The following is an 18,653-nucleotide window of genomic DNA, read 5'->3' on the forward strand; positions in this document are numbered from 1 at the left end:
CCACGGTCCAACTGTGCCAGCACAACTTTTTCTGCATATAAAAGCCGGGGGCTGGCATTAGCAGGTAGCAAACAGGGCAATTGTCTGTGGCCTTGTGCCACAGGGGGCCCTGCAAAGCTAAGTTGCTCGGGCTTCAGCCACAGGTGGTGGAGCTCAGGACCCTGGGCTGCAGTCCTGTGCGGCAAGGCTTTGGTTTTCTGCCCTGGGCTCTAGAAATTCTCATGCCAAACCTGCTTGCGGCCCCCTGGCTGAGAACCACTGGCCTAGATCGGTGCATCCTGAGCAACGCCCAGATGTTTGTGGGGAAGTTTGTCTTTTGCACAGCCTCCACTGGCCCGGCACAGAGCGTGATCTGCAGTGTCTTTGTCACAGGCCGGTTCCCAGGTGAGGCCTCCAGGCAGGTGAGGCACCTGGCAGGGACTCCCCAAGAGCTGGGCACTGTGTACAAACCAGCACAAACCACTTCCTCCCCAGAAGTATTTGTTGTTTATGGTAAAGCTTTAGAACTTCCTGAGTGGATCGGCTGGATCAGAATTGCACCATATTCCGGACAGGCCTCTCCTGTGGCTGTTTCTCATGCTTCCCTGCTTCAGAGAAGAGCTGGCGCTGCTTCACCTTGGGCATTGTTCTTCCCTATCACAAATAAACTCTCTAGTTTGACTGGTGCTTGACTCCAGTTGTCCTGGTGTAATCCATGTTGTTTACACTTTTAGATGTAAGTAGTAATGAAAGAGTGCTCAGAAAAACCCCGCCCCTTCCAGTGTCCCTAGCAAATGTAGCCACTGGGTTCTTCTGTTCACATGTCACTTAGCTCTTCTGAGGCCTGAACTAGACTGGCCTATGCTCAGAACAGTCAGTGCTTTCCCCAGGAATTGAAATTAGGGGGGGTGTTCGAATTTACAGGGGGGTATCAGGTCCAATGAGAGCTATAAAAGAGAGATGAGTAAAGTAAATGTTTTGCTAGAACTATGCAAATTTAACATAAGGAAAATGCAAGTTACACCAAAACACATAACAGATCAAGATTTCTAAAAAAAAAAATAATTAAAAAAAAGTATTTAATTGACTTTTGAAAAGTAAACCATCATGGGACAAGAGGGCCGTCCTCTCATGGGTCAGTACCTGGTTAATTTATTCCTACCCTTTGTTTCTCATCTTTTATCAGTTTTCAGAACGGAGAGAGATAAATAGTGGTGTCCTTGAGCGGTCAGCACTGGGACCAGTACTGTTCAACATATTCATCTTGAAAAATGGGTAAACAGTGAGGTGGCAAAATTTGCAGAAGATACAAAACTATTCAAGATAGTTAAGTCCCAGGCAGACTGTGAAGAGCTACAAAGGGATCTCAAAACTGGGTGACTGGGCAACAAAATGACAAATTAAATTCAATGTTGATAAATCCAAAGTAATGCACATGGGAAAGCAATCTCAACTATACATACAAAATGATGGGGTCTAAATTAGCTGTTAACACTCATGAAAGAGATCTTGGAGTCATTGTGGATAGTTCTCTGAAAACATTCACTCAATGTGCAGCAGCAGTCAAATAAAGCAACAATGTTGGGAATCATTAAGAAAGGGATAAGATAAGACAGAAAATATCATATTTGCCTCTATATAAATCCATGGTACGGTGCACACCTTGAATAGTGTGTGCAGATCTGGTCACCCATCCTAAAAATAATATATATTGGAATTGGAAAAGGTACAGAGATGGCAACTGAAATAATCAGGGGTATGAAACAGGAGGAGAGATTAAAATGACTGGGAATTTTTCAGCTTAGAAAAGAGATGACTAATGGGGATATGATAGAGGTCTACAAAATCTTGACTGGTGCGAAGAAAAGTGAAGTACACCTGAGAGACTCAGCTGTGAAATCAATGAGAGCTGGTGGAACCTCAAGAGACCAAACTCGCAGAGGTCAAGGCAGGTGGCAGCCATAAGTGACTGTGCAGGTGCCATTGGCAACAGAAGTGGTGGAGTGAACGTGCACAAACGACAGACGTGGCCAGAGCGAACAGTGAGCAGCTTGGAGAACAAGCAAAGGTCCTTCTGTCCCCCACCTGGGAGGGTACCCACATGAAAGCACCTCTGAACTCTGAGTCCCCACTGACCAACGGACAACACCGGGAGGGAGGCGTGTGAGGGAAAAGTGAGGGGCAATGTTAAATAAATACATTTTTGTGAACATATTTTAGTCACTTGCTCGCAGAGCTAAGATTTGGACTGGAATGGAAACTTATATACAGTATGTCCTAAGGCAAGTATTGAAATGCCATTACCAAGTTGTTGTCTTCACAGTGTGCTATCTGTGAAGGTCATATGTTGGGAGCTTCTGTAACTAAACATTTTTATTATAAATAATATTTTACATAAGAATGTAAACGGGTTCAGACTAAGGCCCATCTAGCCCAGTATCATGTCTTAACCAACAGTGGCTAAAGCCTAGGTACTCAGAGGGAATGAACAGAACAGGGAAACATCAAAAGTGACCTCACGCCTGGTCCCATCCCAGCTCGGCAAACGAAACTGAGAACACCAAGCATAGGTATGCAATCCATTCCCCATCCTGGCTAATACGCACAGAGGACCTGTTCTCACATAATTATCTATGTCTTTTTATAACCTGCTAATAACGTTTGGTCTCAAACATCCCCTGGCAAAAGAGTCCTTGGCTTGGCACAATTATATTGTGTGATTAACTTCCTTGTTTTTAAACCGCTGCCCCTATTATTTCATTGGGGACCGCTAGTATCTCTGTTTGGAAGGATTAATAAAATTTCTTATTCACTTTCACACACCGTCAAGATTTGAGAACCTCTACATATCCCATTAATCATCTCTTTTCTAAGCGAACACCAGCATTTTAATCTCTCCTCCTTTTCAATACCCCTGATTATTTTAGTTGCTATCTTAACTTTCCAATTCCAATACATATTTCTAGGATGGGTGACCATCGCACACACTATTCAAGGTGTGCACATACCATGGATTATAAGAGGCAATGTGATATTTTCTGTCTTATCTAGTACCTTTCTTAATGATTCCAACATTGTTTGCTCAGTGATTTCAGCTGCAGTGGTCACTTAACAGAACAAAAGACTATCTATGGAGCCTAATCAGCTCTGTCTTTAAACAGTGGAGAGGGAGAGGTCCACACCCTCTCTCTTGATGTCTTCAAATCATCACAGGCTACAGTTCTACTGCCCTTTACTCATACAATAAGAAAAACATTTCATCCCCATTCCCCCCACATTCATGTGGTTTATAACCCAACCCCAGCCAAAATCTATCAGTTGTCCAACACAGCTCTGGTTGCTGGATACCTAGGTAGATTAGGTGTGACTGTGAATATAATCTGGCCCTGAAGCCTTTCCCCACAACCCCAGCTCATCACTAGCTGTCAGGGAGAGCTCATTTAGACTTTGCTTACAAATCATCATTTGAAATTATTAGGTTGGCCAACATCACCGAAATGAATGCACTGACATCATAAAAAACAGCTGTATAAGGGAGCTAGTCTATGTTCATACTTTTCAAAGTATTATACTTTTTCAGATACACATATTTTGTCATACACTGTATAAACTTTTAAAGTGTGTATTAATGTTTCAGTTAAAAATCAGATTTCCAAACAGTCACTGAATTGGTATGTAACTAGCTCACAAAACTAGGGGGCGGTGTGGGGAAAAATCAGGGGGAGTGTAGGGAAATCACTGATAACAGTAGCCCACTAGACAGTGCACTGGACTGGGTCTTTGGAAACAGGATTCGTTTCCCTGCTCTGGACCTGACTCACTGTGGGATCACGGGCCACTCACTTAGTCTTTGTGCGTGGGTTCCTTCATTGGTTTGGCTTGTCTTCTTAAACCGTTGGCGTTTCTGAGGCAGGGACTCTCTCAATGTACATTCAGCACTTAACTCGATGGAGCCTTGATCCTGACTGGGCCTCTCTCTGCTCCTATTAGATTGTGGTTTGTGTACTGATTGCTTTCCCACTGCTTTAACTTGATGGCACTCCCTCTCGGGGCTCAGCATGTTGCTGGTGTGTTTAGGGCTCCAGGGCTGACTCCCAGGGCCTGTCTAACCCCAAACATTTCCCATGTGAAATCATGGCAAACACCCCCCTTGACACGGTTTTTTTTAACCCTCTTTTCATTTTGTTTCCGAATGTAACTTCTAGTTCTAAGCTAGGTCAGAATCAGGTAAGGGCTACAGCCTGGGCCTGCTCCATCCTCGCCTGCAGCAGGGCTCCAGGGTTCTCAAAGGGCATTTTACGTAGTAAGGGGGTGCGCTAAAAATCACAGTAGAACCAGTTCATCCGAACTAAGCGTTCACACGAGCCCGCGGCCCCCGGTGAACGGAGCCGGTGCGGATTGGTGCTCAGGCCGAGCCCTTTGGCTCCACCCTCCAGCCAATGGGGTTCGCGGCCCCGTTGCAGCGCCGGGCCCAAGCGAGGCTGGGACTGCAGCGTCCGGGCGCAGAGCCAGGCCAGGCAGCTCCGCTCCCGCCGGGCTGCTGGGGCCGCGCGCTCTGCACCGTGGCACCGCCTTGCCGGGATGGGACGGCGCGCTGCCCACGGCCCCTGCGCAGCGCTCCCAGGTAACCGGCCGCCGCCCGTCCGCAGAGCTGGGGAGTCCCCGCCCTGGGCGAGCCTCCCCCGGGCAGGGGCCGGGGCATCGGCTGCGGCCCGCGCGCACCCCGGGCTCCTCTGCGACAGGTGTCCTGTGGGCCTTCAAGCCCCGTGTGTGCGCCCTGCCCGTGTGCCCCGTGCATGCGCGTTGCCCTTGCGTGAGTCCTGCCCGTGTGCCCCGTGCATGCGCGTGTTGCCCTTGCGTGAGCCCTGCCCGTGTGCCCCGTGCATGCGCGTGTTGCCCTTGTGTGAGCCCTGCATGCGTGTGCGCCCTATATGCATGTGTGCGCCCTGCCCGTGTGGGAGCCCTGCCCGTGTGCCCCCAAGACCTGCCTGTGTGTGAGCCCTGCCCGTGTGCCCCCTACGTGTGTGCATGGGCAGACGCGCTGTACTGTTCACCTGGCTCACACCTGAGGCAGTGATAACCCCCTTGCTTGGCCACGCAGGCACCAGACCCAGGTTCAGGAATGGGAGGATTCCCTCTCCACTCTCTCCGTGGCGCTCAGGTACCATCTGACTCTCTCCTAGCACTGGGGCACTGATGAAACTGGGGAACCAACCAGAGCACAGATGGGGCTCACCAGGAACCCGGCCAGCTGTGGTGCTGCCCTCTCCCATGTGGTACTGCTGCTGCTCCACATTGAGGCGCTGGTGCATTCAGGTAAGGCCCTTGTATGCAGGAGAGTCCCCATGCCCTGTGGGGTGCTGGGGAGGCCTGGGCCCTGTGCATGGAGAGTTCATGCAGTTCTGGGACTGGACTTGCCCCCTGCCTCCATCCCAGCTTGAGGGGCCTCCTGAAACTGAGCGAACAGGCGCTGAACCTAGCCCTCTGCCTTGGCTGTGAGGCAGGAGACTCCTGGTGCCGATGCCTACCAAGAGTCCTTTACCTGGTCTGCTGCAGTGTTCTGTGCCCTTAGGCTGGCCCAGCTCAAAGCAGCCCTGCTTAGATTCAGAGCCTCCAGAGACTTGTTCCAGCCGCCTAGAGCCTGTTTCTGTGTTAGTGAAATGGATCCCTGGAGTGTGTGAAAGGGGGGAGGGGGGGGAGATAGGATGAGCTCCTGGCTCAAGTGTGCTGCTTTGATGGCTTTTTTTCCTGATTCCCTGGCAGGGCTGGGGGAACCAGATCCCAAGATTAATGGGCAGTCACTGTTGGTGAGCACCATGCAGGAGGATGAGAGCCGGGACTTCACCTGCCAGGTGGACAGCTGGCAGGTCGTGCCCGTGCTCACCTGGTACCTGAATGGCAAGAAGCAGGAGACCAATGGTTCCACAGTGTTGACCACCTTGGCTGAGGCCTTTGAGCAGAGCTCCAGCACTTTCACAGTTATGGCGCAGCGCGCAGACAGGGAACTGAACTGCTCACTGACTGACCCTGCCTCTGGCAAGACCTCCAACGCCTCAGTGCTCCTCAACGTGCAGTGTAAGGGCTGGCTCTTTGGGCTTTGCCAGGGCTCCTGCTCCGTGCGGGCCAGGTCCTTTGTCTGGAGAACTCATTAGGGGAGAGACCAAGGGGCAACCCTCCCCACAACACACGCCTTAATCCCAGCTTGCAGCCCCTCTGCTCTTCTAGCCATGCCCCCTCTTTCCCGCTACAGCTCTGCTAATACCCCTTGATTCCAAGCCATGGCCCCTGGCTAGTCCAGCCCTGCCCCTTCTCTCCTCCCAAACTCTGCTTGTGCCCTTCCATCCTGACCCCACTATTCTAGCCCTTCCACTTTGCCCCCAGCTTTGCTGCTGCTCCTCAGTCCTGGCTTGCACCCCAAGCAGAGGCAGCTGATCATACAGAGCTCTGAGGTAGACATAGTACCCTGGGCTCCACCAAATGTATTTTGCTGGAGATCTGAGGAAGGGTTGGGCTCAGCTCCCCTGAACACAGAGGCTAACAAGGCCCCTCCTGCACTTTCTCCAGCCAAGTCCCAGGCAGTTAGACATGATGGAATGGGAGAGGCTTCCTTCCCACCCATGCTTGTGTGTCTGGACCAAGGAGGCAGCCAGAACCGGGGCTGGACTGGAAGGGGTTAATTGTGCAGTGCCCTGGATGCCCTGGCCAGTTGCAGGGAGGCTCGCTCTCATTAGCAGCCAATTTGGGCTCTGGGGAGCTCTGTGCTGCCAGCACCTGAGGGATTTGAGCCCTGCACCTTGTAGTCAGATGTGCAGAGAACACAGGACACTGATCTGAATCTGGCACTAATCATAACGAAGCTTCCTCATGAAAGTGCTGTACAAACATGAAATTATGGGTTCCCCCCCCCCCCATTGCTGAGACAAGAGACCAAATTCAACTCTGGCAGAGGAACCCTGCCCTTCAGCTCACAAGCCCCTGCTCCCAGCCCACAGCTGCGAGCAGTGACCCCCAGATCCCTGCTCTAAACACTAGACCCCACTCCCTGTCCTCAGCTGTAACTACTAAACTCTCCTGCCTCTCCAGGGTCAGCATTCACTAGGTTCCAGACCAGGGGCCAGCTTTGTCTGATACACGTTTGGTTTGTGGTCTTCTTGCCTAGTTAAACCGGAGATTGTGACGATGAACGCCAAGTACCAGGAGGCCAAGGACCCGGGTCTCTTCATGGTTCTCTTCGTCTTGGTGCGGGCCAACCCCCCAGCCAGCATCACCTGGCTAGACCAGGATGGGCACGTGATGGTGAATACATCCGACTTCCTCATCCTGGACACCAAGAGCTACCCCTGGCTGACCAACCACACCGTGCAGGTGCAGCTCAGCAGCATGGCCAAGAACTTCTCTTTCACTGCTGCCAACAACGTGGGCATAACCAACTCCTCCATCCTGCAACCGGGTAAGTGGGACTTCCTGGGTGTTGGGCACTGAGGTGGAGAGCGTTGCAGAATCAGGGCCCTTCCCCCACATCTCGTCTTGGTCTATGGTGATCCACAAATCCAGCAAGGGTGGGAGAGGCTGCAGCCCATGCAAGCAGGGCTGTCGGGCAAGTGCCTGAGTGAGGGAATGTCCATGGGGGAACTGGATGTTCTGAGAGCTAGTGAGGATGGACACATCTTTCCTATTACTGCCCTGTAGAGGAGCTGATACCTCCTTTATCTCCCCAATATACACACCCCTGCCCTGGGGCAGGATTAGAGGCAGTGCCTCCTGGAGGGGAAAGCCCTGTATCCTACTCCCCTCCTCCCCCCTCGAAAGCATCTCTGTTTTGTGTGAAGAATTTTACAGAGGAGCCCAGCTGTGCTTGATGCTCCGTGCTCCACGTTGGGGGAACTGGGTAGTGAATGTAGAGACTCATGTTATCCTTCTGAAGCGCAGTGTCCCAAAGCTGAGAGTAATTATGAGCCAAATCAGCTGAGAGGAAGAAAAAATGTGAATGATAGTTGGGAATACGTTAACACCTTACTAGATGCCTAGAAGCCCACAAGGAAGAACACCGTGTAGGTTAAGAAACCGACCTGGTTTAAACCAGGTCTAAACCTGATAACCTTTAAACCAGGTTTTTTAACCAACATGGTGTTCTTCCTTGTGGGCTTTTAGGCACATATATAAAACAAATGGAAGAAAGGCGAAGTTAATAATAAGGATTATAAATCAGAAGTTAAGAATTGTAGAAAATTAATAAGGGAAGCAAAAGGACACAACTCTGCTGGCCACAGATTTCTCCTTAGGGACTTTTAGAAATATATTAGGAATAAAAAGAATCCTAACAATTGTATCAGTCCACTGCTAGATGGAAATAGTAAAATTATCAGTAATAATGCAGATAAGGCAGAAGTGTACAATAAATATTTCTGTTCTGTATTTGGGGAAAAAACAGATGATATAATCTCATCACATGGTGATAACTGTTTCCATTCCACTAATATCTCTGGAGAATGTTAAACAGAAGCTAGACATTTTTAAATGATCAGGTCCAGATGACCTGCATCCAAAAAATTGTAGTAAGCTGGCTGAGGTGATCACTGAACTATTTTTGTTTATTTCCAATAAGGCTTGGAGCACTGGGGAAGTTCCAGAAGAGTAGGAGAAAGCTAATGTACCAATTTTAAAAAAATATTAAATGGGACAACCCAGGTGATTGTAAGCCTGTCAACCTGACATCGATCCTGGGCAGGACAATGCAGTGGCTAATATGGGACTTGGTTAATAAAGATTTAAGGAAGGATGTAATTAATGCAAATCAACGTGTACATGGAAAATAGATGCTGTCAAATCACTTGATATCTTTTTTGAGGAGATTACAAAATTGGTTGATAAACGTAAAAGTACTGACGAAATAGACTTCTGGAAGGCATTTAACTTGGTACTGCATAACATTTTGATTAAAAAAAGTAGAATAATATAAAATGAACACAGCACACAGTAAATGGATTAAAAACTGGCTAACTGATGGGTCTCAAAATGTAATTGTAAATGGGGAATCATCATCAGCACTGTGTGTTTCCTGTGGGGTCCTGCAGGGATTGGTTCTTGGCCCTACGCTGTTTAACACTTTTATCAATGACCTGGAAGAAAACATAAAATCACGGATAAAGTGGCAGGTGGCCTAAATATTGGGGGAGTGGTAAACAGTGAAAAGGACAGGTTATTGATTCAGAGTGATCTGGATTGCTTGGTAAACTGGGTGCAAGCAAACAAAATATACATTTTAATAGGGCTAAATGTAAATGTATCCATCTAGAAGCAAAGAGTGCAGGCCATGCTCACAAGATGGGGGACTCTAGTCTGGGAAGCAGTGAGTCTGAAAAACACTTGGGAGTCATGGTGGATAATCAGCTGAACATGAGCTACTAGTGTGATGCTGTGGCCAAAAATGTTACTGTGATCTTGGCATGCATAAATAGGGGAGTCTTGAGAAGGAGTAGAGATTAGTTAATATTTGTGTTTGGCACTGGTGTGACTACTGCTGGAATCCTGTGTCCAGTTCTGGTGTCCGCAATCAAAGGGGGATATTGGTAAATTGGAGAGAAGTCAGGGAAGAGCCATCAGACTGATTAAAGGCTTAGAAAACGTGCTTTATAGTGATAGATTCAAAGAGCACAATTTATGTAGCAAAGAGACGGTTAAGGGGTGACTTGATTGCAGTCTATAATATGTACATGGGCCCTTCAGTCTACCAGAGAGAGGTAGAACATGATCCAAGGGCTGGAAGTTGAAGCTAGACAAAATCAGACTGGAAATAAGATGTCCATGTTTACCGGGGGTGTAATTAAGCACTGGCACAGTGTAGCAGGGGTTGTGGTGGACTCTCCATCACTGCTCTGGGAATTATTTGGGGCAAGTTCCCTGGCCTGTGTTATAAAGTCAGACTAGATGATCGCAGTGGCCACTCTTGGCCTTGGAATCTGTGAACCTGTGATGGGGGGGCCATAGATGCCATATGGAAATGGCTGGTGAGCACAGCCCAGAGAAGGCATAGGCCTGTGTGTGCTGCGTCTAGAGGTCTCTAATGCGGGTGACTGGCTTTGGTGCAGGTCTCCTGGATACCCGTGTGGAGCTGCCCCTCCTGGCCCTCACTGTTGGAGGAGTCTTGGTACTGGGGACTCTCCTTTGCCTCAACACCCTCCTCATCTGTGTCATCTGCAGGAAGGGGAAGGCGGTGTCAGGTGAGAGGGACATGTCCTTGCACTGCCAGTGCCCTGGACACCAGGGCTGTTCTTTGGGCCTAGGAGTGCGCCCTCTCCCACCCACTTGGGTCACGTGCCCCTGTTGCGCCCAGCTCTGTGGAAAGGCCAGGATGCCAACTTTGGCCCTAACGCGCTCTCTTCTTTGCCAGGGCTCTCTGGACCTACGCCACTGCCACAGAGGTAACCCACCCCTGCCCCTTGCTGTGGGGTCTCTGTTCTGACAGGACTTTGGTGCAGGGGTAAAAGTGCTTTATTTATCCCCCTCCCTGAACAGCCTGCAGCCTGCACGCATGGCTCCCATGCACCTGTGCCTACTCTTTAACCCCTTCACTGCTTTGGCATGTGCAGTCTTTGGAAGGGTCTGGGGCCACTAGGAGCACATGGGGATTGGCTCAGCTGGATGTGGTGGCCCCTGGGGCTGGGGTAAGTTTGGCATTGTTGCAAGGTGCCAGATTCACAGTACTGGAGATTGGAGTCTTCTATCCCCAGAGCAGGGGCAGCCTAGGCACCCGCACCCTGCTGCCTTGGAGAGACCCTGTGTAGGGGCATGAGGAGAGTCCCATATGGCCAGCTGGGGCTGTAATTTGGGCCCTTGGGCGCTAGACTGACTGCTGCCAACTCACTGCACAGAGGGGCCCCAGCTGCTGTCTGGGGATAGTGTCCAGTCCCTGCCAGGTGGGCAGGGCTCCCTATACAGACCTCCCCCCTCGAGCAGCGCTGGTTCCATGGGATACGGATATAGCAGCAGCAGGGGCTGAGGGCCAGCCCAGCTGTGTGTTCCATGGCCCTGCCAACCCACCTGGATTGAGCCAAATCTACCAACACGTAGGCATGAATGGGGGGCAGAGCCTCTGGGCAAAAGGCCTGCACTGCAGGGGGCTCTTGCAGCCATTCAGTATTCGTTCTTGTTGCAGTGATTCCAACAACCTGAAGCTGAACAGTGTGCGACTGCCACGAGAGAACATGTCCCTCCCCTCCAACCTGCAGCTAAATGACCTCATGCAGGAGGTCAGAGGTGTGTTCCTTACCAGAACCGGGCAGTTCAGAGGGATGTCCCTTCTGAGGTGGGCGCAGCTGGCTATAGCAGATGGGGTGGGTTTTCCCATTGACCCAGTGTGAGCCTTTCCCTGAGACTCCTCTCCGCCATCTGTCTGGGGCAGCGGCTTCCCTTTTGATTGTAGGTCTGTACTCTAGGCTGGGATTGGACTGGTATCCCCAGCTAGGGGAGTCCCAGCTCTGATGGGGGCAGTACAGATGTGGATACAATGCGTGTGATTCCTCCTCACTCCAAAGACCTTCCCCTGACAGCCAGCCATGGAGACACAGGAATCCAGACCGAGCGGAAAGATGATGCCCTGTCAGAGCCAGAGAACAGCCTGAGCCTTGGTAACAGAGGTAATGAGTCTGGGCAGCCCTCTAGGGGCAGGGAGTGGATCTGGGAAAGGTGGTTCCATCCTGTGATGGACTAGTGCAAATGGCTCATTACTGGGTGCAGTGTCAGCTCATCATTCTGGGATGTACTAGCAGGAGTGTTGTAAGCAAGACACAGGAACTAATTCTTCTGCTCTACTCCGTGCTGATGAGGCCTCAACTGGGAGTATTATGTCCAGTTTTGGGCACCAATTTTAGGCAAGATTTGGAGAAAGTCCAGAGAAAAGTAACAAAAATGATTAAATGTCTAGAAAACATGACCTATGAGGGAAGACTGAAAAAAATTGGGTTTGTTTAGTCTGGAGAAGACAAGACAGAGAGGACATAATAGTTTTTCAGATACATAAAAGGTAGTTACATGGAGGAGAGGTTAATTGTTGTTCTTGTCCTATCCTCAGAGGTTAAGAAGCAATGGACTTAACTTGCAGCAAGGGAGGTTTAGGTTGGACATTAGGAAAAACTAACTTACTGTCAGGCTAGTTAAAGCATTGGAATAAATTGTGTAGGGAGGTTGTGGAATCTCCATCACTGGGTATTTTTAAGAACAGGTTGGACAAACACCTGTTAGGGATGGTCTAGCTAATACTTAGTCCTTAGTGGACCAGACTAGATTACCTCTCAAGATCCGTTCCAGTTCTGTGATTCTATAATGCAAGAACTAGGGGTTCGCTGAATGAAATAAATAGGCAGGAGGTTTAAAACAAACTAAAGGAAGTATTTCTTCACACAACGCACAGTCAACCTGTAGCACTCTTTGCCAGAGGGTGTTGTGAAGGCCAAGACTAGATAAATTCATGGAGGACAGGTCCATCGATGGCTGTTAGGCGGGGAGGGTGTCCCTAGCCTCTGTTTGCCAGAAGCTGGGAATGGGTGACAGAGAATGAATCCCTTGATGATTCCCTGTTCTGTTCATTCTGTCTGGGGCAGCTGGCATTGGCCACTGTTGGAAGACCAGATCCTGGGCTACATGGCCCTGTGTTCTGTCTCCTCCACCTAGCATGCCTTGCCCATTCCTGCCCTTGCTCCTCCCACTTCCTGGTGATCAGCAGGCAATGCTGGGGGGTGGTGATTGGTGGGGCTGCTGAGGACTCTCTTTTTTCCCCAGGAGTCCCCAGTCCTGGAGCATCCACAGAGTGGGTCCCTGTAGGTCTGACCCAGTATGGCTGGTCTTATGTTCTTAATATTATTTAATTTACATGTTTGTTTAGACCTGCGCCTAGATTGTCATTAATCAAGCCCATTTAACGTAAATATTAAAATGGGCTGAAAGTGGAGGGGCTGATGGGCAACCTGCATGGATATGCTTTGAAATGACTGGAGTGTTGGGGCTTTAGCGAGCTTGGGAATAGCGTATCACCTGCATCCAGAAGCTGAACTGAGCAGCAGTTGCTGACCCACAACGTGGGTTGACTGTGCAGCAGGGCCCTTGTAATGGGGTTTTTTGTCCTCCAGGTTTTGTCCGGTTCCCGATGGTTGGGCACATTTACAAAGTGTCCAGCATGAGCAGTGATGAGATCTGGCTATGAATGTGTAGGCAGGACCCTCCTGTGGGGTCCAGGTTATCCCTCAGTCTCTTGGGATGAGTCCACTGATCCATCGGTACTGCAGACCCATCCAGGAGCTGCCATTCTCCCCAGAGTGCAGCAGCCAGCTCAAAACAAGGTCTCTGTGTAACCACCACCAGAGCTCTAGATGAGAAAAGTACAGTGTCACTAAGTTCCTGTGACTGCAGGTGTTCCACACCATCCTGCCCCAAGGATCTCTGGGGGCTTCAGCTCTTGGACTCGAGTAGGTTAGCTAGTCTCACTGAAAACATCATGGAGTCTGATTTTTAAGAACTCTCCGGTGTGCTGGGGGGCAGGTGGAGCATCAAGAGTGGGAAGGGCCTGTTTGCCTGGCCAAGAGCAAGAGAAATTCATACATGTTAACAGCCATGGTCATTTCATTTCCACTCAGCCATGGGAGCACCCAGCTATATCCATCTGTGAATGGATTAGGGCTGCATTCTGGAGCTCCTGTGAGGAGTCTGAAACTGCTGGGAGTGGAAGAGGGTGAGGTAATGTCAGCATCTTAGGAGAGCATGGGAGTGATTGATTGGCAGGAAGCCTGGCTTGCCCAAACTCCAATCTCAGTTAGTCACACATTCTGTCTCAGGCTGGCCAAGTACCTAAGCCCAGTGGCTCCTGCTGTGCTGGTAGGAAACTCAGAAGATCAGGCTGTAGGTGTTCCAAGCTAGGCTTCAAGAATTAGGGACCACTTTGGAAAATGTGGCCTGTCCTGTGTGTGTTGAGTATCGTATCATACAGTGGGAGATAGAACACACTTACTTACTTACCTTCCCATGGGGTGGGGAGGGAAGAGCACTCCAGGAATGGTATAGTATAGTACTAAAACCCAAAATAACAAGCACTGCGGCCATTATTTGTGAGCTGCTCTAGTTCTGTGTACTCACTCTGGTAGGGAAAAGTAAACCTCACCAGTTTGGGATGAAACAGAAAAAAGAGCGAGAGTACCCTGTGGGGCTTTTCAGCCTCGGGTGAACTCAACTCCAGCCCTATATTGGGAGAGCAGTGATGGGCTGCTTCTGGGTATCCCATAATCAACCTCTTTGTGAGAAAGAACATGGGTAACTTCTGCTTGGAGGCCACAGCTGTCTCCTGGAGAAGAATTCGAGTAGAGTAATTAATAAAGGGGAGTTTTCTTACTCTTCAAAAAGAACATTTAGGAGAGCTGTCCCTGCTATGCCCTCATTTACACTCACTCATGCAATTCTGCTGTGGGCAAGGGACAGGTATGGGTGTGTCTGAGGGTAGTTCTCACTAATTCTTCACCCCTCTGAACCTAGACACTGCAGCACACAGAGGACCTTTCTATGTGACAAATCATCACTGCAGACACTAACTAACTAAACCATCCGTTGCAATAAGTAAGTAAGTGCTGTGTAATTCCTACAGTCCAAAGGTGCTGCAGCACCTGGGCACTTGGTATGGTGCTGAGGTGTTTTAGCCTTTGCTTTTTGTTTGTTTGTTAGTGTATTGCTACGGCAACTGTCTCTGTCCATCAACGTGCATCTGGAAAGAGCAATTCTTTCCTGGGAGACTCCCATTTGTGACCCTTCTCTCATGTCAAGAAGGGGGCTTGGCCTGGGTGCCAGTGAATAAGCACACATAGAGGTGCTGGTGGAAATGAAATAAATGTGTGGCCATGCAGGCTGACCAGCCTCTGAGTAATATATTTATTAAGCTATGCATCAAATGATTTAGCAACTGTTTGTTAGCTCAGTTAGTTGTTGTCAGATGCTGCATTGTTAGTTAAGGCATGTTTTTCTGTAACTTAGGCACTTTTAAGAATAAAATGGTATAACCGGAAGTGTAATGGAGAGCTCTTTGTAAACTGACTGATGCTCCGTCTCTAGCAGGAGTTGATGGGATGGAAGGACCTACTGTGTCTTAGCTGCTGTAATGAGGGAGCTGTAAGTCATCCTCACCCCAAGGATCTTGTCTGGAGCACTGACAACAGCGTCAGGCAAATTCTTCCAACAGCAGTAAACCAAATCATTGTTTGTAGGTGACAGGAGATCAGTCCGCTTCTCCTAAACTGGAGCAGGCTGGTGGGCCAAACTCTGCTGGAAGTTACAAGTGTAAACTGGGAGTACCTGTTGGATTTATAGTAGGCCAACATGGCTCAGAGCTGGTGCCCTCATCTGTACCCAGAGGCTGATGAAAGGGACATTCCATGTGTTAACTGATTGTTTCCCCCTTGTTCCCTGTAGGTACTGACTCTACTCTGCCTTGATAGGAAGGCACTACCACCCTCTCCGTCCTGTCAGTCCCCTTAGTTTTGTTTTCTCTCCAGAGTGGCTGCTATATGGGCTCCTGATACAGAGCAAAGGTCCATCCACAGCACCTCCTCCCCCCCCTTTAATTGCTTCCAGTGACAGCTCTTACAGCCTAGGTTTACACGAGCACGTGTGGTGAATACATCACTGCATTAGAAAAGCCCAAGCCTACCTCCAGGTGAATGCCATGGTTGTGTTCCTCAGTGCTGTTTCTCTCTCCAATTAGTGGCTGAATCTTGTACTCATCTCATAATGGAAACAGCTGCAGAGAAGCAAATCAAAGCCCATTCCTGCAGTGAACACCTGGCTCCCTAGCAATGCAGGGCTACATTCTTTTAAATATTTGCTTAAGGGAAAGGGTCCAGCTCCTGATCCTGAGACCCAACTCTGAAGGTGAGCAGGCTGCAGTGCCACACTTTTTAGCGGTCTAGGGAATGGCAATAAAGGAGTCTTGAAGGTAGGTGTGCAAGCTAGAAGCCTCTGTCAGTTGGTGGAGCCTTGGTCAGTGGGTGGGGTTACCATGCAGGCCAGGGCTTTATAATGTAGTGCACAAGCGACCAGGGAGCTTGTGAACAGGGGCTGCTAACAGGGAGTTTTGCACGGGAGTTTGGGAAGGGAGTGGGGAAGGGTCCCTTCCCAGTCATACGTCCTAAAACTAGAGCCTGTGCTACATGCACAACATCTTGATTCTAAAAAATCCTGTTCATCAACAAGGAGATCATGCAGGCTGAAGCCCAGCAGCAGAGTGGGGGCTCTCCAGTCTAGTTGCTGAGTGCATCAGGTATGATTATAAGCCCTGTGGGCAGGTGGCAAGTGTGTGCAAGGAGCCCCTGGCCCTCAGAGCACATACAGGCTTTGGAGACCAGGGTGGCAGACCTGGAGGAGCTAAGACAGTCAGAGAGGTATGTTGATGATGCTTTCCGGGACACTATGAAATTGTCCTACTATCAGTCAGACGGCTCCTGCACTGTTGACAAGGATGTAAGGCCCAGGGAGGCAGAGCAGTCAATGGGAGCAGAGGGAGTTGAGAGCCTCCATCCGGCTGGTGCTAGGGTTGCCTCTTGCACTGAGGTTGCCTCTCCAGGGGAGGGAACTCCAATTGCTAGGAAAAGGCAGGTGTTTGTTAGTAATGGGAGATTCAATCATTAGACATGTTAATAGCTGGGTTTGTGATGACCAGGAGAACCATATGGTGACTTGCCTGCCTGGAGTGAAGGTTGTGGATCTCTCGAGGCATCTGGATAGACATATATGTACTGCTGGGGAGGAGCCTGTGGTCGTGGCACATGTAGGTACCAATGACATAGGGAAGGGTAGCAGAGACGGCCTGGAGGCCAAATTTAGGCTGCTAGGGAAGAAACTGAAATCCAGGACCTCTATGGTGGCATTCTCAGAAATGCTTCCAGTTCCACACACAGGGCCAGGTAGGCAGGCAGAGCTTCAGAGTCTCAATGCATGGATGAGATGATGGTGTAGAGAGGAGGGGCTTAGATTTATCAGGAATGGGGGCAGCCTATACAAGAGAGATGGGCTCCACCTAAACCAAAGCAGAACCAGACTGCCAGCATTAAACATTCAAAAGATTGTAGAGCAGTTTTTAAACTAGGAGATGGGGGAAAGCCGACTGCTGCAGAGGAGCATGTGGATCGGACATAGACTTCGCTTAAGGGAGGGTCTAGTGATTGATAGAGAATCTCCAGGTTATAGTCAGGAACAGACGATGGAAGAGGATAATGTAAGGGCCAGATCAGATGATAAACAAACATTCACATAAAAAAAGATTCTAACATCAGAAAAGGGCAAACAAACAGTGACAAGTTTTTTAAGTGCTTGTACACAAATGCTAGAAATCTAAAGAGTAAGCTGGGTGAACTGGAGTGCATCGTGATAAAGGAGGATATTGATATAATAGGCATCACAGAAACCTGGTGGACTGAGAGCAATCAATGGCACACAATCATTCCAGGGTACAAAATATATCAGAAGAACAGACCAGGTCATGTGGGGGGGAAGTGGCACTATATGTCGAAGAAAATGTAGAATCAAATGAAGTAAAAATCATAAGTGAATCCACATGTTTCAGAGAATCTCTATGGATAGAAATTCCATGCTCTAAGAAGAAGAAGATAACATAACATTAGGGATCTATCAATCAATCATTAACCACCTGACCAGGACAGTGATACTGAGGATGAAATGCTTAGGGAAATTAGAGAGGCTATCACTCAAAATTAAGAATTCAATAATAGTGGGGGATTTTAATCATCCCCATATTGACTGGGAACATTTCACTTCAGGACCAAATACAGAGATAAAATTTCACAATACTTTAAATGACTGCTTCATGGAGCAGCTGGTACGGGAACCCACAAGGGGACAGGCAACTCTAGATTTAATCCCAAGTGGGGCACAGGAGCTGGTCCAAGAGGTAACTATAACAGGACCGCTTGGAAATACTGACCATAATACAATAGCATTCAACATCCCTGTACTGGGAAGAATATCAACAGTCCAACACTGTGGTAGTTAATTTCAAAAGGGGGAAACTATGCAAAAAATGGGGAGGGTTAGTTAAACAAAAGTTAAAAGGTACAGTGACTAAAGTGAAATCCCTGCGAGCTGCATGGGTGCTTTTTTAAGACACTGCAATAGAGGCCCAACTTCAAAGTCAACCTCAAATTAAAAAACACAGTAAAAGAACCACCATGGCTTAACAACCATGTAAAAGAAGCAGTGAGAGAGAAAAAGACTTCCTTTACAAAGTGGAAGTCAAATCCTAGCAAGACACATAGAAAGGAGCATAAACACTGCCAAATTGAGTACAAGAGTGTAGTCAGAAAGGCCAAAGAGGAGTTTGAAAAACACCTAGCCATAAACTCCAAAGGTAATAAAATGTTTTTTAAGTACATCAGAAGCAGAAGCCTGCTAAACAACCAGTGGGGCCCCTCAATGATTGAGATGATACAAAAGGAGCACTTAAAGATGATAAAGTCATTGCAGAGAAACCACATCGATTCTTTGCTTCGATCTTCATGGCTGAGGATGTTAGGGAGATTCCCAATCCTGAGCCGGCTCTTGTAGGTGACAAATCTGAGTAACTGTCACAGATTGAAGTGTCACTAGACGAGGTTTGGGAATTAATCGATAAACTCAACAACAAGAAG

The 18,653-nt window shown here is 48.8% G+C and overlaps 1 protein-coding gene across 1 annotated transcript; it reads left to right on the forward strand.

The window, feature by feature from the left end:
* The first annotated feature begins 4 nt into the window (after positions 1-4).
* Positions 5-16,655, forward strand: TMEM25 (transmembrane protein 25). Its single transcript, XM_032777157.2, has 9 exons — positions 5-715; positions 5,163-5,295; positions 5,743-6,054; positions 7,139-7,429; positions 10,068-10,199; positions 10,370-10,400; positions 11,135-11,235; positions 11,529-11,615; positions 13,104-16,655. Exons 1-9 carry the CDS (start codon positions 695-697, stop codon positions 13,175-13,177), a joined length of 1,182 nt encoding a protein of 393 aa, XP_032633048.1. The 5' UTR covers positions 5-694; the 3' UTR covers positions 13,178-16,655.
* The last annotated feature ends 1,998 nt before the right edge of the window (positions 16,656-18,653 follow it).

Source organism: Chelonoidis abingdonii, chromosome 18 (genome assembly GCF_003597395.2).
Source record: "Chelonoidis abingdonii isolate Lonesome George chromosome 18, CheloAbing_2.0, whole genome shotgun sequence".
In the NCBI taxonomy this organism is placed as follows: domain Eukaryota; kingdom Metazoa; phylum Chordata; order Testudines; family Testudinidae; genus Chelonoidis; species Chelonoidis abingdonii.